Source organism: Eleutherodactylus coqui, chromosome 9 (genome assembly GCF_035609145.1).
Source record: "Eleutherodactylus coqui strain aEleCoq1 chromosome 9, aEleCoq1.hap1, whole genome shotgun sequence".
Taxonomy (NCBI): domain Eukaryota; kingdom Metazoa; phylum Chordata; class Amphibia; order Anura; family Eleutherodactylidae; genus Eleutherodactylus; species Eleutherodactylus coqui.
Genome location: NC_089845.1, coordinates 15,114,343 through 15,139,493, shown reverse-complemented (window position 1 = coordinate 15,139,493; position 25,151 = coordinate 15,114,343). Strand labels below are relative to the sequence as shown.

General features: G+C 43.2%; 1 protein-coding gene across 4 annotated transcripts in view; it reads left to right on the top strand.

Moving 5' to 3' along the window:
- The window catches only part of COL15A1 (collagen type XV alpha 1 chain), a 638,286-nt gene that overhangs the window by 271,036 nt on the left and 342,099 nt on the right, over positions 1–25,151 (top strand). For all 4 annotated transcript variants that reach the window (XM_066579143.1, XM_066579144.1, XM_066579146.1 and 1 more), the window contains exons 8-9: positions 2,039–2,173; positions 23,982–24,008. In XM_066579143.1, coding sequence (XP_066435240.1) covers positions 2,039–2,173; positions 23,982–24,008 — 162 coding nt within the window. The remainder of the gene's footprint in view (positions 1–2,038; positions 2,174–23,981; positions 24,009–25,151) is intronic.

Here is a 25,151-nt window from a genome sequence, read left to right as displayed (position 1 = left end):
AAAATGGCCATCCCCCTAGTTTGGTCCTGTTGTACAAGTTGGGTGGTAATTATCTTTAGTAATTGACAGAAAGTTGTTATCTTTATGAGATCTGCAAATTTTGGCTTCTCAGTTTATATCCAGATAGTTAAAGTCCCCCATAATAACTACCTCATTGTGATTTGCCACTTCATGTATTTGCCTTAGTAATGGAATTATGAGGGCTTCTTATGCATCAGTATTTTGCAAGCCAAAACCAGAAGCGGGTCCAAAATACGGAAGAAATACAAATCTTTCCATTATACTTTATCTCTATAAGTTCCACTACTGGTTTTAGCTTGCAAAACACTGATACAAAATAAGCCTGTGTGAAGGAGCCCTTTTTCGTCAGATGTTAGCATCAGTCACAATTCAGTTTGGAAAGTTTTGGTTATTTTTTGTTTTAAGCACATCCCTCTAAACTGTTCTGCCAGCACACCCGGACAGTCCCCACTGAGATGCGCCTATCCCTACAGTAAAACCTGTAGCCCACAGCGTAGTCAGCCTGAATGAAGGCAGACATCTCCCTGGCAGTCAGAAGATATGTCATGCTGAAGCTCTGCTAACCCTGTAATGGCATACCCCTTGTAATGGAAAATATTTGATTATGTATAAAATATTTGGTTATGTATAATTTATATTATTATATTATATGAATTTAAACCGCGCAATAACGGACCCCATCGAATATACCAGAAAAGCGACTTCACAAACTAGGTGGTGTAACTATACTGAGAGACATATTTCTAGATAAGATAAGGATATCAAGGAGCTTTCACATGTTGGCTCAAGGGGCCATACCAAGAATATCAAGATATAACTAAGGTGGGGTTGACGTCTCACATCTGAATAGAATAATGTAGTAAAGTAATCATGAACTGAATATGAGTGTATATGCTTATGTATGTATATATATATGTGTGTGTGTGTATGTATATATGTATATATATATATATATATATATATATATATATATATATATATATATATATATATATATGTACATGTATGTGTGTATAGATTTATGTTTATAAGTGATGTTTGAAATATTACGCCACAGAATCATCATGAAATGTACTACACAAATCGCTCACCATATGCTTAGCTAAGTACAGGGACACATATGTGGAGATAAGATAAGAACTTTGAGCTACTTGGGCCTCCCAGCACTCCGTCAAGAGGTTATTCACTGCTGATTTGGTAGTTTCTGGAAGATATGTAAATGAAGGATGAGAATATGACTAATGAGTGCAAATTGAATTGACCAATGATGTTGTGACACCCCAATGTAAGGGGACTATAAATAAAAGCCGCCAGGCCCAGGTCAGGTAGGAATTCTTTGATGAATCCATAACTGTGTGGGGTCTGTCATTTAATTCCTCTGTCATATGACATACTGAAGTCTAGGTGGGGCAGCCCTACTGCACGGGTCACCTGGACTTCAGTCACGGGGTACACCCTGCTTCCCCTCTGCAGGCTATCGCCGTAACATTCCTTATCTGCCAACTTTGCAAACTTGTTGGGGTGTTCCAGTTCAGGACTAGCCTCCCTGGATCTCTTCCCTCTACCCCTCCTCCTATCACCCTGCTAGCTGCAGTGAAAATCCATCTGTGGGCATTCAGCCTATTTCTCTGTTTGGACTGATATACATAGTAATTAAGTCAATTGCTGGAGAGTTACCAAGAAAATAGCCTAATGATTATACCCTCACATAATTGTTCTACCCTGGGCAATTTGTTTTGGTAATTGTTTATTTAGCCAGGTATACCCTATGGTGGCTTTCTTTTTTTACAATTGCTAGAGAGAGCAGTCCTTATGCATGGGACTAATGGTACTGTTGCTGTTGCTAGAATTTGCTTACAAAATAAAGGGGCAATGAAAATATACTAAGTACTTGTTTTTTTCATCTGTATTGATCATGAATGCTATAATAACAAGTAACTATAACCAGTCAAAAACATGCTGTATTTTGTATTTGTTAGTTTATGACTTTCTAATATATATAAAATCATTATTTTAGGGTCAAAAGGGTGAAAAAGGAGAACCAGGGGAACCAGGTGCAATTGGACCACAGGGACAAACAGGAATAACTCACCATCAAGCTCAAGAAGCTTTTCCTGGGTCACCGGGACAAAATGGGAAGAAAGGTGAACCTGTAAGTTAATTAATTATATGCCATCTGGCTATCCTTCTATGCCCAGTAGTACAACCAGACTACAAAACTGGGGCAACAAAGTGATTGTAGTTAATACACAATAAGGTGACTAAAGGTCCATTTACATGGAGCAAAGATCGCTCAAACGACAATTCGAGTGATAGCTTTGAGCGATCATTTTGCACAAACTATTAAGTAGCTAGTCAGCTACTTAATAGTTTGTTAGCGTGCAAAAGAAGCCTTTAGCTGAATGCAGTTAATAGCCGGAGGGCTATTATCTACATTCAGCTCCTTTGTTCTCTGATGGGAAACAATGCTATCAGCACTACCTGCGGAGAACTCAGCGTGTGGTCCTGATAAAGCCTCACAATGATTTTTAAGTTGACCTAAGTACACGAAAAGTGCACGATGGCCGCGCGTTTAGAAACAATGATTATCGCTCAAATGATCGCTTTTAAGCGATTTTTGAGCAATCATCGCTCAGTGTAAATGGGCCTTAAAGGGGTTGTCCCGCGATAGCAAGTGCGGTTCAGCACTTCTGTATGGCCATATTATTGCACTTTGTAATATACATCGTGCATTAAATATTGGCCATACAGAAGTTATACACTTACCCCCTCCGGTGCTGGCGTCCCTGTCTCCATGGCGCCGACCAACGCTGCCTTCTCCCTGGATTAGACGCGCTTGTGCTGAAGGGGCCGCTCCGGCGTGCTCGCGCCACACAGGTCTTCTGCGCATGCGCAGAAGATCTCTGCAGCGCGAGCACGCCAGAGCCGGAGAGAAGAGGGCAGACAGCGCAAGCGCGTCTAATCCAGGGAGAAGGCAGCTTTGGTCGGCGCCATGGAGACGGAGACGCCAGCACCGGAGGGGGTAAGTGTATAACTTCTGTATGGCCAATATTTAATGCACGATGTATATTACAAAGTACATTAATATGGCCATACAGAAGTGCTTAACACCACTTGCTATCGGGGGACAACCCCTTTAAGATTGTCTACAAGTAACTAATACCTTTGCAACTAAAACAATCTCTAACTTGTGATACTTGGGGATAACATAGAATCAAAACTAGCAGCTTCTTGGACTCTACAGAGGTTTTTTGTGGTGTTGAGTGTCAAATAACCACATAGACACTAAAGGAGAGATGAAAACAAAAAAAAAACTGCCTATCTGACACACAGTGCACTACCTCTAACCTTGAACTTGAGTTTAAAGTCCACATTACTCAGGTCCCTCCTCAGCACTCAGGCTCTCAGTAAGCTCCATCCAGTCTTTTCTGGATGCCAGTCCTCTTTGGTCTTTACTAGAGATGAGCGAGTATACTCGCTAAGGCACATTACTCGATCGAGTAGTGCCTTAGCCGAGTATCTCCCCGCTCATCTCTAAAGATTCGGGGGCCGGCGGGGGAGAGCGGGGAGGAATGGAGGGGAGACCTCCCTCTTCCTCCCCCCCCCCCCCCCCCGCCGCAACTCACCTGTCACCCGCGCCGGCCCCCGAATCTTTAGAGACGAGCGGGGAGATACTCGGCTAAGGCACTACTCGCTCGAGTAATGTGCCTTAGCGAGTATACTCGCTCATCTCTAGTCTTTACTTCAGTTGCTCCTTTCAGGACATGAATAGCACACCTTGCTGTGAGCGCTCCCTCTGGAGTTAGCTAGTGAAGGGTGGGCTCCAAGACATTCTAACCCTAAGTTAGGTCGCTTCCCCTAGCTTCACTAGTGTAAAATTTTGAGCTGTTTTCAAATAGCAACACAAATGACTTCCATTACAGCTACTAAGGGTTTGCAATTATATTAGTGTTGATATGTTGCATTTTTCTGAATTTGTCAGTGTGGTTTAATGTAGTTCCCCTGAATTTTCTCTGAACACCTTGTTTGGTGCTTACATACATTTAATGGGACCACCTGTATATTTGTATCACTCTGCCACTTACTGTAATAGTGGCTAGCTCACGTCATTGCTACTGAACAGATAAATTACATATTGTGGAGGTTTAGACCTGGGTGTATGCAGGATGGCTTCCTGTAGGTGACACAAGGCATCCTGATTGATGCCATTAGATGTAATAGTTTTAATGCCAAAAGTTTAAAGTGCCCTTGAAGTAGGTACCTTGTAGGCACACAAAAATCTCTTGAGGATAGGTAACCCACTTGAAAAGAAGAGTACACGTCCACATGCATTTCTTCTGTAACTCGTTTGAGTATACAAACCTTTATTTTAGGCTGCACGCTAGGTTGAATACAAGTAATAAATTTTATTAAGTTTTATCTAAAAAAACACGATTGGGCACAACAAAAGACACAACACAAAATCTAAGTTGTAATGGAAAGGCGTTAACCCACCAAATAGTGGATAGAAAAATGATTGGTGGGTTTCAAAATTACAACTTGGTATTACTTCTGATACTCCGTATTTCTTAATGTCGCACGTCACTTAGGAATACAGTCTGCATGGGGGCTGTTCATGGATTTCCCAAAAACCGGAACCCCAATTAGATATCTGTAGTTTTATTAATATAATGACAGAATTCGACCAGAGATACTCAGGTTGCGGAAACGTAATGTTCAACCTGAGGAAGTGAATATCTCTGTCAAAAATACTGCCTGGTGGGCTGAAAAGTTTTTAACAGCTCAAAAGGACAGTATGTCAAGGAAATTGATTTTAGTCAATTTTTATTCCTTATGACCAGTACTCCTACTCGTGGCGACAATGTTTGAGCAGAAACTTACAGATTGCAAGAAAGTGATATTCAACCTAAGAAGATAGTTATCTCTGTCAGAGCTTGTTGCCTAGTGAGCTGAGACTTGTGAACGGCTCAAAAGGACAGTGTGTCAAAGATTTTAATTTTGTCAATGTTTTTTACTCATTATAAACAGTACCCCCACTCATTATAAACAGTACTCCCACTCTACGCGTTTCACCACTGAGTGTACGTGGATCCTCAGGAGACTTAGTACTTAGAGAGTAATAATAACAACAATAATGTTTACAAAGTTATGATGGTAAACAATTAGGGTATCACTCCATAGATAGAGTATCACTAAAATATTTAATCCTCAATCAGGAAATGAGCTCTTAGCGTTCAATTTGAGCTAGTAGGGTTTAACCTCGGTGAGGGGATAGATAAAGATTGTAGGTACGAGGTTCATTTCTTTCAAATGTTAAACCCTTCTTCTCTATCAATCCTACTTTCAATAGTCCCATGCCAGATGTAATGGTCAATAGGATCTCCTTACAATGAAAGTAGGGATAAAGAGTACTACATGCATGAGATTACTGGGTTTGGAATTTTGGTCTGGAGGTAATAACTCTAACAGATCCAAATCCCCTATAATTGAGTGAAGGAGGTTTCAAGCCCTAAAGTCCTTAACTACTCATGCAAATACAAGCAATGAGGCCGTTAGCATAGCAGGACAAGGAGTCAATCCTCCCTAGGCACAGAGGAGTATTTTTCCCTACACCCTCCTTTCTTTTTTCTATCTTTTTTCCCCCTTTTCCTCTCTCCCACTAAGCTCAAGGTTACTGCATGGACAGCAATCCCTACAGAAAGATAGAGTGCTCAAGAGGTCAGAGCATGACATAGGTTAGTTCCCATCGCCTTGATGGTAGGCTAGGGAGTGGGGGCCGTCAGGAAAAGTGGTGCTTAAATAGCTCATAGCCACACCTCCTAATGGGTTGGCCCCTTCACGGTAGCCAGTCATATTTAACCAGGAAGTAAATAGAGACCATGTGAGATGGTCTCACGCTGATCTCAGTTGTCGAGCCTCAGGTGGTGCAGAGTGTAAGCTCTCGCCTACGACCTGAAGGTTTGCAAGTTCGATCCCCGCATGAACCAGGCAGCCGGCTCAAGGTCGACTCATCCCCCCGAGGTCGGCAAAACGAGAACCCAGCTTGGTGGGGGGCAATAAATAATAATTACCCGAAAGCGCTGCGGAACAAATTGGCGCCACACAAACGCCATGATTTGATTTAATTTGATTTTATGCAAGCGTGGAAGGCCAAATGATAGCAGCCCTCCATCTAAACGGACATATGTTACACTAACCTACTTGTCGATCAGTGTATATGATTGTGAATAAGATGTTAGGTGCGCTATGTGATCGTAGAAGCGCGCCAGAGAGGCGTTGTTATTCCGCTGACGTCACATCGTTGTAGGTGCGCCGACATGATGACGTATGTACGTCTGGTGTCACGGCGCTCCTAGTCTCGGAGACTCCGGAGAGACTAGTATTAAGATGCGCCGGCGTCACGACGTGAAGCGTCCAACGTCAGCGCGTTACCTATCACCAGGACAACTGAGTAAACAGCTTACTTCCTAGCATCGCTCACCGCGATGACGTATAAGGGGGCGGTGATATGCGATGCCGGGATATGACCCGGGTCTATGACCATCCACCTTGGAGCAGATGAAGAAGGTGGTTTAAGCCAATCCGAGGGCATATATCGATCCCCTATTGATAGTGGGATATAGTCATGTCTGAGAACATCAAAGCCGCTGTTCAGGTTGACATTGATATAGGACAGCCTATTGATGTTGTATTAACAATTCTAAGAGAATCTCAATTATGTTTTGGGTCATTTGTTGTAGATGATAGAGACTCTCATACGGAATCTACTTTATTAGTCACCTTAATATCACATAGATTTAAAGGGAAACTTTAAAAAACATTGACAAAATTAAAATCTTTGACACACTGTCCTTTTGAGCCGTTCACAAGTCTCAGCTCACTAGGCAACAAGCTCTGACAGAGATAACTATCTTCTTAGGTTGAATATCACTTTCTTGCAATCTGTAAGTTTCTGCTCAAACATTGTCGCCATGAGTAGGAGTACTGGTCATAAGGAATAAAAATTGACTAAAATCAATTTCCTTGACATACTGTCCTTTTGAGCTGTTAAAAACTTTTCAGCCCACCAGGCAGTATTTTTGACAGAGATATTCACTTCCTCAGGTTGAACATTACGTTTCCGCAACCTGAGTATCTCTGGTCGAATTCTGTCATTATATTAATAAAACTACAGATATCTAATTGGGGTTCCGGTTTTTGGGAAATCCATGAACAGCCCCCATGCAGACTGTATTCCTAAGTGACGTGCGACATTAAGAAATACGGAGTATCAGAAGTAATACCAAGTTGTAATTTTGAAACCCACCAATCATTTTTCTATCCACTATTTGGTGGGTTAACGCCTTTCCATTACAACTTAGATTTTGTGTTGTGTCTTTTGTTGTGCCCAATCGTGTTTTTTTAGATAAAACTTAATAAAATTTATTACTTTTAACCAAGTCACGTCTGTGAATAGGGCTTTTTCAAATTTTCAGTCGACTTGTGCTGCCCTCTCTGTGAATACAAAGGTTGAATACAAGAAATCTTTGTGCTTGACTGCCATTAGACTAGACCGGCTGATGATTGCATTTAGTTCATATGTAACTTGTGTGCTCAGGTTGAGCGTTCCCTATCACAGGATTTTTTCGGTGTGCGACGCTCTCGTAGGTGACTCTATTGAAGGGGTGTATGTAGGGTCAAGCCTAGACATCGGCCTCAAGTGAATGTGTAGGAAACAATTTAAGCAAATATTAGAGCACAGACAGGTTCTCCCTAAGTTTCAGGACCTGCTGGGCTGGAGGTTGGGGAATAGATTGGAGTGGGGGCTTGTGATAGTCCGTATCCTTGTGGCATGCTACAGTTGGTTGGCAAAAGCACAACATCAGCCAAAAAAAAAAAAAGTCATAGCTTTGCAGAACCATCTACCATGTGATACAACTGATTTATGATACAATTGACTAGAGTTTTTAATATAGTTAGGACTGTAGGATTCCAGCATAGTCCATCTAGGGATGTACCAAAGGGGCAGCCTTTATGCATTTCTTTTCCGATTGAAGCCTGTGGGCATGTAGGCTTATACAGTATATTGGGAGACTGTCTCAGCTTATATGCCTACAGTGGAGTATAGATGTGGGGTGAATCAGCCCAAAGTAGGATAACATTTCCTATGAAAGATCTATAGACTGACAGTCATTTTTTTGTTTTATTCTTAGGGAATGGAAGACACACATATAACTTTAAAATGGCCAAGTAGAGAGTGTCATACAACTACACAAAGGAACACAACTTTTTTGTTAAATGGTCCTAATGCAACATGCATCCATCTAAGCTACTATTCTCAATTTTTGTGTACACATATAAGGAAAATCAGAATCCCTGTAAATATTGGCTGCCGTGTACTGACTACTATTTATCAGGAGGTTAAATGTAATTGGCTAATTCTGAACAAGATTGTAGCAGATTGTACTGTAGTGTACATTGCGTTGTTGAGGGTGGAAGCAGGGGCAGAACTGTGGTTTTAGTGGGGTGACAGTAACCATACTGGTTGTGGCAGTTACGAATATAGATATGGTGAGGGTGGAGACATTAGAACAGACTATGAGAAGTGGGGAAGATGATGAGGACTATGATGATATTGTGGTTTTGAACAAACCATGGAAACCAGGTGACAGGGAAGTGAAGACATTATCAGAAAAGGAGGAGTGGTAGTGGTGGCACTGGCAGTGATGAAGAGCTGAGCCGAGATAGTTCCACAATATCTACAAAACGTCAACAGGGTAGGCCTGCAGTAGGAGCAGGGAATAGCAACTGTTGCTGCTGGGATAAGCTCCAGAAGAAAGCCTGCCAAAAGAGTTCTTTCCAGTACTCTGCCACGTGGAAATTCTTCTGTACCAGATCTGGAAGCAGAAAGTAATATTTGTGAACAGGGCACAAATGTGGAGAGGAGGCAGAGAGGGGGCGGGAGCTCAGTTCCTGCTCCTCGCTCTTCCATCCTTTCCCCCCTGCACACAAGGAGATCGTATATCGGTCCCGACTGCAGAGTGGAGAAGTGCGCATGCGCGGATGAGAAGAGGCTCGTTCCCGCGCCAACGAGAGCTGCTGCGGCCTGACAAGAAGAAGAGAAGATTCTTGTCATAACCATGGACGACGGAGGAGCAACACAGAGGGGGGGGGGGGGGGACCTCTTCAGGTAAGTCCAAAACTTCTGTTTGCTTCATTTTCCATGCACAATGTATATTACAAAGTGCATGGAAATGGGCAAACAGAAGTAATGACATGCAATGTTTCTGGCCGGACAACCCCTTTAAGCTGAATTGCTTTATTAAAGTTCCTAATGCAGGGTAAATCAATCCCTCAATCTGAGCGTCTCTTTATCATTAAACTGTAAGCTAAATGGGGTCTCCTCTGCCTCCAGACGTAGCCCGTAAAGACTCTGCGAAGGATCTCAAAGAAGGTCTGTGGCAAGGAAATCGGGATCATACGCAGTTTGTATAAAATTGTCAGGAGTACATATGGTTTAAGTATATTTTTCCTGCCAAACCAGGATATAAATGGCAATTCGGAGGCGTGGAGCAATTCCTTACCTCGAGCTAGAAGGGGCTGGAAATTAAATGAATAATGGTCTTTGGCTTTTTTGGTGAGTTTAATTCCTAAATAGTCAATTGAGGAGTTGGACCACGAGAAAGGGGAACAGGATCTCAAGTGGCTACAAGAAGCGTCCGGGACTGAAACGTATAATATAGTGGATTTGGAGAAATTAACTTTAAAGTTTGACATGGAGCCGAATTTACTGATTGATGAAATTAATCTAGGGATGCCCTTTTTTGGTTTGGTAAGGACAAACCTAATGCCGTCTGCAAAAGCAGCAGTTGATGAAGTATGTTGCCCAATACTCAGGCCTTTAATATCAGGATCTTGCCTAACGCTCTGGAGTAGGGGTTCCAATGTAAGAATAAAAAGGGTTGGGGATAGTGGACAGCCCTGGTGGGTCCCATTGCAGATGTCGAACGGGTCGGACAGTAATTCATTAATTTTCAGTCTTGCATAGGGTCTAGTATAGAGTGAAAAAATTGTGGAGATGAAGGGCGAAGGAAGATTAAAGCGATGCAGGACTGCTTCCATGTAAGTCTAGCTTACCCTATCAAAGGCCTTCTCTGCGTCAGTTCCCACAAAGACCATAGGAACAGCATGGGACTAAGCATATTTTGTGGCATTTAGCAGCCTATGGTAGTTGTCATGACCTTCTCTTCCTTTAATAAAACCTGATTGTTCACTGTTAATTAAGAAGGGGACATAGTCTTCTAGCCGTTTAGTTTGCAAATTGGCCCAGAGGTTAACCTCAAGGTTTATCAATGAGATTGGTCTACAGCTACTGCACAATTCTGGATCCTTCCCCTCTTTTTGTATAAGCGTAATGTGTGGTTCTTGAGACTGTTTGGGAAGGGATCCTCCTTGCAGTAACGCATTAAATAGTTTTTTAAATGCGGGACCAAAGTTAAGTGCTTTATAGTAGACTATAGATAGGCCATCTGGGCCGAGGCTTTTCCCCGAAGCGCATGACTCTATTATGTTTTCAATTTCTAGAGAAGAAACCGGAGCTAACAGGGAGTCAGCCTCGACCTCACCCAGCCTTAGGGAGATGTAAAGTGTTCAGGAATATGTCAGTCTGTTCCTTAATTCACTGTGGGTTAGTATGTGGATCCTGACATTGGAGGTTGTAAAGGCAGTAGAACTGCTAGAATTCCTTTGCTATTTCTACTGATGAGGATACCGCTTCACCTGAATGGATTTTTATTGAGTTAATGTGGTTTCTACTGCAGGTTTTTTTTAATTAAAGCAGACATAAACTTGCTTCCTCTATTCCCGTGGGCATAAACCACATGTTTAAGAAATAGGTGTTTCTTATTGAATTTGGATTCCAGACAGTTTTGTAAGTCCTGCCTCAAAGTGGTCAGAATTTTTACTTTTAGTTTGAGAGCTTTTCACAGCCTGCTCTAATAATGCTATTTGAGAGTTTTTTAATGATTTCTTTCTTCTGTTGTTTTTTGACTTTAGTCCCTAGATCAATTAAGAGACCCCTCACAAAAGCCTTATGAGCTTCCCACGCTATCGGAATCTCCAAGTCGCCTGTAGAATTTAATTGAAAATATTCTTGTACTAATTTGGCAATACGGGTCCTCTCTTCTGCCGCGTCCATAAGGAGTCATTAAGATGCCATCTCCACTCCCTCGGGGTTTCCCGAAAGGGGTGTATGTCAATGTGTAGCGGGGCATGGTCTGAGATCATCATAGAGTCTATACTAGCCTCACCCAGGTGCACCAGAAGGTTCGAGGAGACAAGTAGATAATCTAGCCTCTGAAAAGAGGAGAACTGTGGAATAGTAGGTAAAATCTTTAGTGAAAGGGTGTAAGCACCGCCAAGTATCCACAAAGCTTAACCTTTGGAGTTGTTGATTCAACACTCTCAGTTTCCTCTGCGAGACCTGGGATCGACCCACTGATGAAATCGAGTAGGGGGTTTAGGGTTAAATTTCAGTCCCCGCCCAGAATGACCTGGCCGACGGCGACCTACAGTTGTTTGATTATCCAGGAAACCTCATCCGCGTTGGGAGCATACAGATTTGCGAAAGTCAATTTAGTATTATTGAGTGAGCCCCTGAGCAAAAGGACCATGCCCTCCCCGTCTGAATACTGAGCCTCACATTTGAAAGTGATGGATTTGTGGAACAGGATGGAGACCCCTTTTCAGACTGATGTGGAATGTGAATTGTGGAAAATTTGAAAGAAGAGTCTTCCCGGTAGGGTGAAGCATTTGTTGCCCTTAAAGTGTGTTTCTTGTAAGAGAAGGACTTTTGCACCGTACCTTTTGAGCAGAAGGGAAAGGTTATGTCTCTTGCGCGGAGAGTTGAGGCCCCGGACATTGAAAGTAAAAACACGGGTGTCACCCGGATAGCTGAAATCGAAAATAGGAGAAGACTTCACTCCGGGTTGGAACCGCTGGAAAAAGGAAAACAGCAAAATCCAATTATATGCAAATCCATAGGTGGATCGGACAGATTTACCTCAGAGTACTTAAATCCCCGGTTGTAGGGAAGAGAGGTGAGGAGAATATAGGGAAGGAACAGACAAGGAATGGAACACAGAAAGGTAGGGTTCAGGACAAAGACAAGGAGACACGGATACGTAACCCAAAAAGACTGCTAAACTGAAGGGCTGAGAATTAGGTTACCATTATCTAATGAGATTACGTATGAGTGCGTAAGGGTGAGGCGGACACAACACTCTTAACAGAACGTTGGTTAGAGAACGAATTAAGCCTGATCGCTGCAGGCACGACCAGGACCAACATAACAATAGAAGTAATGGTAATCCTACTAAAGGAAGTGTCGTAGAATTCCTTTGCGGAATCACGGCTTACTCAATTTGGAATGTTTACAGCCCTCCATATTAATTCTGAATTGATAATGCGCATAAGAAGTTCCCACACTGACACGAGGTTCAGCATGCATAGCTTCCTCAATTCTAACTTTAATGATCGGCGTGTAGCCTATTTTAAGAGTTTAACAAATCCGCCCATCTGGGCAGGTCAAAGATTACATAGGTACAACGTATTGTTTAATTATTGGATAAGCATCTTGCAATTCTTCCATCCTCCGGTCATCTGTGATTGGCCATCAGGTGGTGGATGAAATGAGTGGGTTGTCTTGGACCCACGTGTGGTTCCTTCGATATGATTGGATGTTACATCATGAACTATAAATTGCACAAACCTCCCATGTTATTTGCATACGTTTCCAGTAAAGTCGCTGGGGAAATTTTCGCGGTAACTTGAAAGCGGAAGCTTGTCTCAGATTCGGTTCATTGTCTACTCCCTAGTTCCTTTAATCACCCATGCAACCGGACAAACAGATATATTTATATCTTGGTTGCGTGCTAAATTCCATCCAGCAGAGTTTATAAAACAGATATTTCATATAAGCATTGTATTTCATATAAGCATTGCCTAATACATATTTTGCATAAGTAAGTAAGTACCTTTCTATAGCTGAATCAATACAGGATTAAAGCATTTGAATTAACAAGTTTCCCCAAGGCCCACCAAATCCCAATACACAAAGATTTATATATTGGGATTGCCACCACAGACCCCCCTTGAAACTATCTGTTTCACCAAACTCGCCCTGCTCCATCCCACCCCCACCGCTGACCCTAGACTCGCATTGTGTTGTACACTGGAGCTATTGCTGTCATGGGGGTATAGGATGGTTCGACATCATCGTATTCTGGATCCATGATGACGACGTTTGCGCTGACAGTGGGCTTTTTGTTGGACATCGTAGTGAGACGGGTGGACCAGGTAGTCATCAGGGTTGGAATACACTGTATGCAACAACAAACAGAAATTAGGATGACTATAAAGGTGACAAATATAATCAGGTTAGGAGAGGTGCGACTTTCACTATTTCAGGTAAACACTGCATAACTTGTATAGAACCCCGCCTTCTTGACGTTACCTCGATTCATCAACAAGAGTGCAGAATCAGGACTATCTAATAACTGATCAACATGATTGAACCCCTGTCTTATTAGTAAGTGCATGATCATATATATTAGTCTGGAAGGAAAGAGCTACAAGCTGATCATTCCCACTTCCCTTTTCCAGAGGCGGCAAGGTAACAGGACCAGGGGCGTTGTAACACCGGCATGTTGCGTGGACATAAGCAGAGTGCACTGCAGATAAAATAAAGCAAAATCTTAGCGAAAACCTATCACAGTGTTCTAAATACACAATGTTTCAAAACTTATTTTTCTATATTTTTCCCTTCTCCTGTTAGGTACCTACTGAGGAAAACAGACTAAGGTTAGCTCTTTTTAGTTAGTGCGGTCAGCTTCTTAATGGCAACTGCGTTTTTACCTGTGGGTCACGTTTTGTCTGGAATGTAGGTACAAGTCTCCCCTATCATCTTACAGACACTCCCTTTTTTGGCTAAAATCGTACCTAGTGCCATTCTATTTTGAAAAGTCATAGTCGAGGTAGGTCCTATTTGTCAACTAGTCCCTATAAGGCGTCTCTAGTATAATTTATAAACCGCTGTTAATTATAATAAACATAATTAATCCAGTCAACATTTATTTACCCTAATGATCGGGAAAATGGACTCGAATCTAGTTTTAACTTGGTCTCTAATTTTTAAAACTTGTCAGGTACCCCCCTTGGCTATCCTATGATGTCAATGTATACGTGTAGATCAAAACTATCACCAGGAGCCTCTCTTCTCACTCTAATGTGCTGTACTAGAAGTACATACTAGTAGTGTGCACAGGTACGCACGGCGTGGGACTCCCTAATCTTCACCCACACCATTGTCCCTCCTGGAGATAGTCCTAATGGTGAACACGTCCAGGTCGCCTCACCCTTGCGTCAGGGTTTTCCCACTGGCCGTAAGTCCCTACTCCTAAAAGGGGAGGGATCCCTACCTCACCTCAGAAGGAGGCCATGGATTCCCTGGGCTTATTTCCGGGCATCCATACCCTCTATCTGTACGAGTTAACACCCCACAGGGTGTGCCCTCGCCGGAACCTAAGGTCTTCTGCACTATCCCTTGGCAAATGGGAATTCCACTGACAATCCATCTTAGGAGATCGGGGCAGGCACAGTACTAGTACATTTCTCCTTTTCTTTGGTAGCGTATGTGGTTGGCATTATCGGAACTGGCTCTTCATCTTTTTTAAACAAGGGAAATATTGGTGAGTTCCCCAAAAATCTCCCTCTACCCTGCCTAATTGCCTGGCAGGTGTAGTTTCCAGGGTAGTCAGTAATACTCTCTCCGGTGCAAAACACTTAAGTAGTTATAGAGTATTCCTTCCTCCATTTCTCACGAACAGTGTAATTAGCGGAAATGTTCGTGAAGAGACTAATAAACCACTCTTCAGCAACTACAGGGAGATCTAGGGGGACCATCCCCGAGTGTAGTCGGGCACTACCGCACACGCAACAGTTAGACTTGTTGCTCCTGTTAGCATTGTACCTCATCAACTCCAACCAGAGATTCTGGTCAGAGTAGCCAGTCGCTACTGTCAAGGTGTCCTCAAAGGTAGGGTCGGCTATGATCATCAAGGTCTTTATCTTACGGCGGGGGGGGGGTTAATTATGGGCATGGGACTAAGTGAAGGCTTCCATTCGGCTGCATCTACCATACCCCTTATTTTTAACTTCCCTAAGGGACCTGTCCTCCCGTACCGGTATGTCCCCAGACTGTAAGTCCCCCCGTCTCCCGGCTTGGATCTCCCATGGTTAATGAAAAAACCGCATTAAAACCAAGCAACATTCTAAGTTCAAGACACGGGACCACAGTACAATAGTCGAAGGAATATGCGGCTACTTGAGCATTGAACGAGTTATACTAGAAGGTAACCATACCCCCATATCCTTCCGACTAAGGATTCCAGTTGCCACCCTCCTCTCTCACTAGCCCTATCCAGAGTAATGTCCTTGGCACAACTAAGACTGGTCTCCCGGATCTGAAGCTTTCTTACAGTATGAAGCATGGATGGATCCATGTAAGTCTTTCGGCTAGTTTCACAGCTGTGGCAGTAGTCAGAAGCACCTGGTAGGGGCCATCAAATCGGGGCTCAGGAGGGTGCTTCCTGGGGAACTTCTTGATGCGCACCCAATCCCCAGGCTGCAAGATATGTGTCCCAGTGTCTGCCTCTGAGTCTGGAAGAGAACACCTGTGTACCTTCGTTTACCTCATTCACTTCCGGTACCCTGTATCTGCAGATTACCTCATTCATGAGCTTCTGTGTGGTTATCTGCTCATTTACCTTAGTATCCGGGTGGGCCTCCAACCTGAAAAAGACTCGAGCAACAACAAGCACCTATTCATACTCCCCAACAGGTGTGAGCTGAATGTGGTCAAATTGGCAATCTCTGAAATGCGTAGAGTGGTCAAGGCAAGTGTTATATGGCCACCTTACTTCTGTCCGGACTCGCATATGGCAAAGATCATGCTAACTGGACAAATGGTGCAGCAGCTACAGAGAACCCAGGTGTCACCCATTCTTGTTCAGTGTCGCCGTCATCGCTGCTTTTAATTCTGTGTACCAGCTGGGCCATCATGGGGAACAGGGACCTCTGTAGGCAAGTTCTGTTGATTGTTCGCCATACGCCGTCCTGTTCTGTCGCTCCCGTCTTTTAGCCCATCTGCTTTCTTTCCTCGTTGACTTGTAACTGTAAAGTCCTTGACATATCAAAGTCCAAAGTTTTTATCAAAGTCCAAAGTTTTTATCACTGACTCATGCTGTCAGTATCTATTCTTCTTTCTTCCACGGCTTGAGAGCCGCTGCCTTTGCTGTGTTGTTGGCGAGGGTGTCATCTCTCGCTTTTCCGTTGTAGAAATCGGTGTGGATTCTCCATTGCCAGGTAATAGTAGTAGGGTTTCCATGAGACTCTGCACCGCTGCACCATTCTTAATTGGCTGTCCTACTGAGATAACAAGCTGTCTGGCCTTCCATATTGGGCCATAATCATGAGCTATGCCAAATGCATTCCAGGAGTCAGTGTGAAAAGTTGCCGACTTACCTTCTACCACTCCACACGCCTCAGTGAGGGCCTCCGGTTCCGCTTCTTGCCCTGGGACATGCGGAGGCAGAGCTTCTGCGTTTAGGACATCTTGTTGTGTGACCTCTGCATATCTGGTTCGGAATCATCAATCCTCACCCTGATACCATCTACAAAAGAAAACTCAAAATATGCATCATTAACAGTGTGTACATCACTACAATAGTGTCAGAATCTTGTTGCACAGAATTTTAAACAATTTTAAAACATAGCTGATCTGCCATACTCAGATCACCTATGCCTCCCCTCCCCCCAGGAATACCTGATTAAAAGAAGAGTAGCCGCGTTCAAGGTATTACAACATTGGGAAGAAATATTGGGGGAGGCATGGAAAGAGCACATTGTAGCCGGATCTAATAGGCCAGAGATAAGTGCTTGGGTTGCACTTGCATGAGTATGTTCTGGGTGTCATTTGGGGTGTGGACCACTAGGGGGTAGTCCAATACCAACTTAGAAGATTTGTCAACCATTGCCTGTACTGCTGCCACCGCACAAGCAGATGAGGGAGCTCCTCAAGTCACTGGATCCACCCTCATGGCTGTGGTTGTCCTCCGTGCTTTTGTGTCAATACTGTCGTATGGCCGGCAGTATGAAACAAAGTCCAGAAAGGTGCGGAATTTGGCAACGGGTGTATGTACAGGTATGGCCTGCAGAACTTGGTTAGTCCTTTGAGGCCTCCAGGCCTTACAGCCTTCTGCAAGAGAAATTAACAGTGAAATTGTGGCCGGCATCAGCACACAGCACCTAACATGTGTGGCTGACCCTTCACCCCCTTTTTTTTTTTTTTTTTTAACTAGGGGGATACTGTTTGACCCAGGGGTGTGTATCTGGGTCTCGTATATATTATCATGGTCGATACATTCAATTTCCCTATGCCTGTCTTATGGGTGTCCCATAATTTGTCAGGAACCGTGGAAAGCTGAGTTTGGGACAGGAGAAAAAACAAAACTTTTTCTTCTGGCTATCTATGATTCTTACCCCCTCCTTGGATAAGAGACGTGTTCTTGCATCATCTAGCTCCACTCCTCTGAGTGTGGCTAATCACTTACTTCCTTATTCCCTCATTCAATGTTGGGCAGTCCTTGGGTACACATCACAACCCAATAAAGATAAAGTCTTATGCATCACACAATTTACATTTTACAAATTACGGGTCAATCTGCCCCGTTCCTCCTGTGGATACCTGGCCTTATCGTTACCTGCTTGTTTCCTATTCCTTGGCTTCTCTACCGTCTCTTACTCCCTGTAGTTTATTTATTTATTTTATATTGTCTGTGAATATACGTTACTTGTGCTGGGACTACAGGGCAAGTAACTTCCTCTTTTTAAGTCTCTCGCTCATGTGACAGCCCAGCGACATTTTACTTTTACAACAGTTTTTGTCCCAGACTTCCTGCGACTGGGCAGATGCAGTCTTAGATGCCGGGCATCTCCATCTGATTGGTAATGTACTGCAATTCTCTCTATTCACTAAACTGGTGTCTTTGTGTATTAATACAGACGCCATTGCAGCCCACCTTCACTTCCTCTTTTTAAGTCTCTTAGGGAAATTCTAACGTCTAATGCATAAATCACATATATTATGTTGTAACTTCTGTCACAGCGGTGACCACCTAACATTGTATGTAGTTACAATTGAATTGGGGACTGCTAACATGTACGCTGTTGGGGACTTGGCAAACATAGATGTATTTTCTTGTGGGCATGGTGGGCTACGCAGTCTGTATTCTTAAGAGCCCCCTCAGGATGTGAGTGGCATATAACTTTTTACATTTATGACGGGCGTATGACAAAGATTAGATTACATAACAAGACATACTAGTAGTTTTAACATCCAATATTAGTTAAATAACTAACAAATGTTACAGCACAAGAATTGCTCCGCTTCTATTAAGAGTTCCACTTCCTCTTTTTAAATGAAGTTAGCAGCTCTTTTTTTTTTTTTTTTTTCCAAACACACTTACGGGCACAAGCCTATACCTCTATGCTATTATTAACGTTTAACAATTCAAAGGCAACACAGTTTAGTAGTCTGTCTTTTACTAGAAGGGATCCAATAATGCAACCTAACCTATAAAGTCCAAACCCACAGCGCGCCGCTGTGTACGGTGCATTATCTTGGCTATAACCCAGCCAATGCATTCTCATTGCTAACACTCCCTTCTTACAGTTTAGCAGTACTGATACTAATTCTATATAACAACTCAGCAGGATTAGCTCTACACAACAGACAAGCACACTAACTTTATATAAAGGACAGGTAGGACGTTTTAAACACACAGAAAGATTGCTTGATTAATGATAACTTGACTCTCCACCCCTTCCACACTTTTCTGGAGGGTGTAAGAATTAACCTCGGTGCCTTTCAATTTCAATCATGGCTGCCAGATTCATGATTATAGAAGTCTCCTCAGACGCCGGACACAGTATGCCCCGCCCTAGAGTCTCTAGCATTTCTGTCGCTACACAGTTTATCAATCTACCCTCAGACGGAGGGATCTACTCGTGGACATTCAAACGATAAACAAATATTTGTGGACACACACAAATAGACAGAGCACCAGTACGGCTGGCTTTAGTCTTACTGCCCCTCGGGATCCGGTCTGTCAGTTCCCTTTCTTCGGAAGCCTTTTACCAGACTTTACCGAAGTAGCGATACCTGCCCAGACGTTTGATGGCTTCCTTACTCTTAGGCTTTGTAACCAAACCTGGACCAGAGCAGGACAGCCTTTCCGTCAAACTACCCTCACAGGTCCCTTACTCTTAGGTTTTGTAACCAAACCTGGACCGAGTAATCGGGACACCTGCGCAGGGTCAACCCCCCCCTTAAGGCAGCTACTGACCTCGCCACTCGACCAGTACTCTCAAAATAACAGGCATGTAAACATTCCGTTTTATCATATGACAGGTTCTTATCATGTGATCGAGACTTAAAGAAGTACCTGTCGTCGTGCGGCTCCAAATCTATCGGCCTGGCACGGCACATAGGCAAGCCCGGAGTTAGCCACACAGGTATAGATAATTAATTTATCCTACCGTGTATTTGGTGGGCCCGCTAAGTCCAAGGTTGTCTATGTCCATGCCTTGTGTCCGATTTCTTCGGAGCCTATCGATCACAGTCCCATCTGGGGTGCCACTGTCGTAGAATTCCTTTGCGGAATCACGGCTTACTCAATTTGGAATGTTTACAGCCCTCCATATTAATTCTGAATTGATAATGCGCATAAGAAGTTCCCACACTGACACGAGGTTCAGCATGCATAGCTTCCTCAATTCTAACTTTAATGATCGGCGTGTAGCCTATTTTAAGAGTTTAACAAATCCGCCCATCTGGGCAGGTCAAAGATTACATAGATACAACGTATTGTTTAATTATTGGATAAGCATCTTGCAATTCTTCCATCCTCCGGTCATCTGTGATTGGCCATCAGGTGGTGGATGAAATGAGTGGGTTGTCTTGGACCCACGTGTGGTTCCTTCGATATGATTGGATGTTACATCATGAACTATAAATTGCACAAACCTCCCATGTTATTTGCATACGTTTCCAGTAAAGTCGCTGGGGAAATTTTCGCGGTAACTTGAAAGCGGAAGCTTGTCTCAGATTCGGTTCATTGTCTACTCCCTAGTTCCTTTAATCACCCATGCAACCGGACAAACAGATATATTTATATCTTGGTTGCGTGCTAAATTCCATCCAGCAGAGTTTATAAAACAGATATTTCATATAAGCATTGTATTTCATATAAGCATTGCCTAATACATATTTTGCATAAGTAAGTAAGTACCTTTCTATAGCTGAATCAATACAGGATTAAAGCATTTGAATTAACAAGTTTCCCCAAGGCCCACCAAATCCCAATACACAAAGATTTATATATTGGGATTGCCACCACAGAAGGAAAAAGAACAATGTTAGCCTGGTTTAGGCCGCAGGCTGGGTAACTGAAGATGGCCAGCTGGCTTGAGGTACTGTTATGAACAACCTTCAGGTAGTTTCCATCAGTCAAGTTAGTCAAAGTTGCGGCAATAGGCACACAAGTTACATTTCCAGTCAGATATAAGATTCAAAAGATGATCGGTATTCTTACTGCAGGTGCCACTCTGTGCTGCTTCCTCTCTGCTCTTCTTCTTCTTGCTTTTGGGAGATTTAGAGTTACCCGTCAACTGCCTGGCTTCCACTGTGGGCAAATTGGAAAAGCTCGGAGGCTCTGGGAGAGGCAGCCAGTGGGGAAGATCGATCTGGTCTATGCCGAGATGTTGCCAGCATCCTTTTAGATCCTCGGGAGAGCGTATATTGTATCTCTTGCTATTAAAATTAAAGCCTAGTCCAAAAGGGAACAGCCAAGCATATCTTATGTCCTGTTCTCTAAATGCATCCAGGCTAGAGTGGAAGGCGCCAGGTCCTAAAATATTTGAAGGGGAAATCCTCCATAATGTAAATTCTGACGGTTTCTCGCTGCCCCAAGAATAGCCAGAGCGTCCGGGAAGGACAGGAGCTTACAAATAATGTCCCTGGGCGGCTCCGAGCTCGCAGGAAGAGGACGTAGCGCTCTATGGATATGCTCGATGGTGATGGCAGACGCTCTGTCAGCGCCCAGAAGTGATGTAAAGAGTTCCAGTGCAACTTTAGGAAGGACCTCTGGCGCCCAAGATTCTGGCAAACCTTTTATACAGATGTTGCTGCGCCTGTTTCCAAAATCCTCCTGCATTAGGAGCACTCTATTCAAGTAAGAGTGATGCTCGTTCAGGGCCTGGGCCATCTCCAGAGAGTGGGGGCGATAGCCGATGTAGACATCTCCAGCTCCTCCACTCTTCTCCTCATATTTCTGACCACCTCCTTTATTTCAGCAAGCTCTGACAGAACAGGGCGCATAGCCCTGGAAAGCAACTCCTTCATAAAACCCCTTGAGATTTTCTCATTGTCTTCCCCTTCTGAGGCGGTCTCCTCCCGTTCTGCACCAAGAGCAGTTACAGCTTCCTGGCTCGGAGCCATCTTGCCGGCTGCATGGGGAGAGCGGGCAGATCGGTCTTTCAAATACCTCTGCATGTTAGACTGGTTTCTGGCCGGGCGAGGGGTTATTGTGTGTTCCTGTGTAAATTATCTTCTGCAATAAAACCTATTATTGTATGCACAATTAACCTGTTTTTAACCTTAGTGACAGAGCTTTTTTACTTTTTTCCATTTTCATTTTTTCCTTCTTCCTTTTAAAAAATCGTAACTATTTTTTTCATTGACGTCGCTGAAGGAGGGCTTGTTTTTTGCTGGACAAGTTGCATTTTTCAATGGTACTATTTATTGTACCATATAATCTACTGGAAAACTTTTTAAAAATTCTAAGTGGAGAGAAATGGACAAAAAACGACATTCCGCCATCTATCGTTGCGTCCTGTTTATACGGCGCACAAACTGCAACAAAAATGACCTGATAACTTTATTCTATGGGTCAGTACAATTGGTACGATACCAAACAAAAAAATTATAATTTTTTGCTGTACTACGTTCTTTTCTTTAAGATATTTCATTTTTTTAAATTATTTTGTCTCCATTTTCTGCGCACAATAACTTTTTAATTTTTCTATTGACATAGTTGTGTGAGAGCTAATTTTGTGCGGTACGTCCTGTCGTTTTTGTTGGTACGTTTTGTGTACAATTAACTTTTTGATCTCTTTATTACATTTTTTCTTGGAGATAGGGTGACCAAAAAACTGCATTTCTGGCGTTCTTTATTTATTTATTTTTTTTGACGACATTCACTGTGTGCATTACTTTGATAATGCATTACTTTGATAGATCGGACTTTTAAGGACGCAGCGATACCAAATACGTATTTGTGGTTTATTATTTTGATTTTTTTTATTGCAAATGTAGCAAAAGGGTTATCTTTTGAACATTTATTACTTTTTTTTAAATAATTTGTAAAACTTTATTGTTTTTATTTTTACACTTTCTTTTAGTCCCCAGGGGGAGCACAACATGCGATGATCTGATTTCTCCTGCAGTATGATGTAATGCCATTGCATTACATCATACTGCAGTCTAACAGGCAGCCTACCAAGCTGCTACCCTACGAGGACGGCTTGACTGCCTATCTGCCAAGACACCTGCACGGCTCCCCCGATCTTTAACCCGGGGGGGCATACGGGACCCCCGAACATCAGTCAGGGGATTTAAATGCCGCTGTCAGAATTGACATTGGCATTTAAAGGGTTAATATCCGCAATCGGCTGCGTGGCCGATTTCAGCTATTGCCCGCGGGTGACAGCTGTAATAAACAGCTGATGCCTGTACTGTATGGAAGGAGATAGCAGCCCGCTCTTCTCAAAAGATTTAGGTGCTGGCGGGGGAGAGCGGGGAGGAACGGTGGGGAGATCTCTCTCTCACTCTCTCCACCCTGCTCACTCCCGCAACTCACTTCTCTCCCCCGCTGGCACCCGAATCTTTTGAGACGAGCGGGCAGGTACTCACATAAGGCACTACTCGCTCGAGTAGTTTGCCTTAGCGAGTACGCTCGCTCATCTCTTATCACAACTGGATCACAACCCCATTGTTGAGGAGGAGGTGGATTTAGAGATGGAGTCATCATAGGAAGGGATGCTCTCTGAGAAGGAAACAAAAATGGTTTACCATCAAGAGAAGCTACGCAGCCAGCTTGCCATGGCTGCCAAACATATGCTTGCTGCAAGCATGTCTGACCATTCAATATTATGCCACTGCTGGTGCAGCTTCTTCTACCATCACACCTGCTGCTACTGCCAGGTCTACAGATCAAAAATAAGGGAGAATTTTTTTCTGACTTTTATTTGTGTAAATTTCTTTTGCAGTATCCAGGACACCAATTCTAATGTTATTCCCCAGAATGGGATCATTTATTTTAATAGCTTGGAAAAAACTATTGTTTCTTCTGCTACTTCCGTGTTTTGTATAAGGGGGTTACATTTTTTGACCTTTTTCACTTTTAAAAATACATAAAAAATCTACTAGTTCTGTGTGTTTTTAAGCCAGTTGTTTGATTTCACCAGGTACCATCCATTTACTCATAGCCATACATGTTGCCATAGCTTTGACATTGACTTTACCTTAAAAAACAGCTAAAAAATACTTAGATACACTTCTAAGTGACCTAAGAGTGTTATACAGCAGTTTTAGGGGGATTGGTGAAGTTTAGGTTTTAGTTCAAACTACTTCAGATTGAACCAAACTTTTTTCTGAAATTCTGTGAATTGGCCAAACCAAACTTTTGAAAAGTTTGTTCATCTCTAATAAAGAGGTTATAATATATGGCAATTTTTCCAAGTAATTTATAGAATGGCATTAATTATTGAAATAGAAATCCATTAACATATTAATTATATTTCAGGGAGTTCCTGGAAAAGATGGACTTCTGGTGAGTGATTTTGAGCTTTAAATAAATCTGCATGCATTTTATTGGGAATAAAGCATATACATCCATTCATTGCAGATTTTAAACCAGATTTCCTCAGTTTTTTGAAATGCAATGAATATCTATAACCAATTTTTGTAATATCTGAAGCAGTTTTAGATTTCACATTTTGCTTCCTTAAAATATGGATGGCTTTCAAAAACATTGTACTGACCAGTGCTCATTGAAAATATGTATCAATTTAATATCATGTGCAGCTAACATTGTGCTCATTATACAGAAACTAGTAATTACTAGGAGATTATAGTACTAGTGTTTTTGGTGGCACAATGTGCCACTGACTGATATAATATAGTGAACGGGATTGTAGTTGTAAGCACACAGCTGCTGGTCTAAGAACTGCGATGACGTTGCAGTTATTGCGCCTCTAGGGTGTTTGAAAGATAATAGGTAGCCTGCTTAAAGCATGTCACATACACACAGCTCCGCTACATGCACGTCACATATACACAGCTCTGCTACATGCACACACACAGCTCTGCTACATGCACGTCACATATACACAGCTCTGCTATATGCAGACACACAGCTCTGCTACGTGCGTGTGTCACACACACAGCTCTGCTACATACCTTCTTCATCCCATACAACAGGGATCACAAGCAACACAGCAAAGTCCTTCACATACTGATCACCCCCCTATTGTGCGACCCCGGACTCCTGCCACACAGGTGACAATCACATGCTCCTCCATCTATCACACGCAAGTCTCTGGTCCTTTGTCTCACACATGCATGTCGCTGTTCTTCCCTCTGTCACACGCTCTGCTCCTCCATCTGTCATATACACGGCTCTGCCACTCCGTCTGTCACGCACACGGCTCCTACCACACAGGTGACTGATCACATGCTCCTCTGTCTATCTTATGCATGGCTCTGGTCCTCCATCTCTCACACTCACGACTCTGCTCCTTTGACTCACACATGCACTGCTCCATCTCACACACATACGGCTCTGCCGCTCCGTCTGTCACGCGCACGGCTCTGCCGCTCCGTCTGTCACGCGCACGGCTCTGCCGCTCCGTCTGTCACGCGCACGGCTCTGCCGTTCCGTCTGTCACGCGCACGGCTCTGCCGTTCCGTCTGT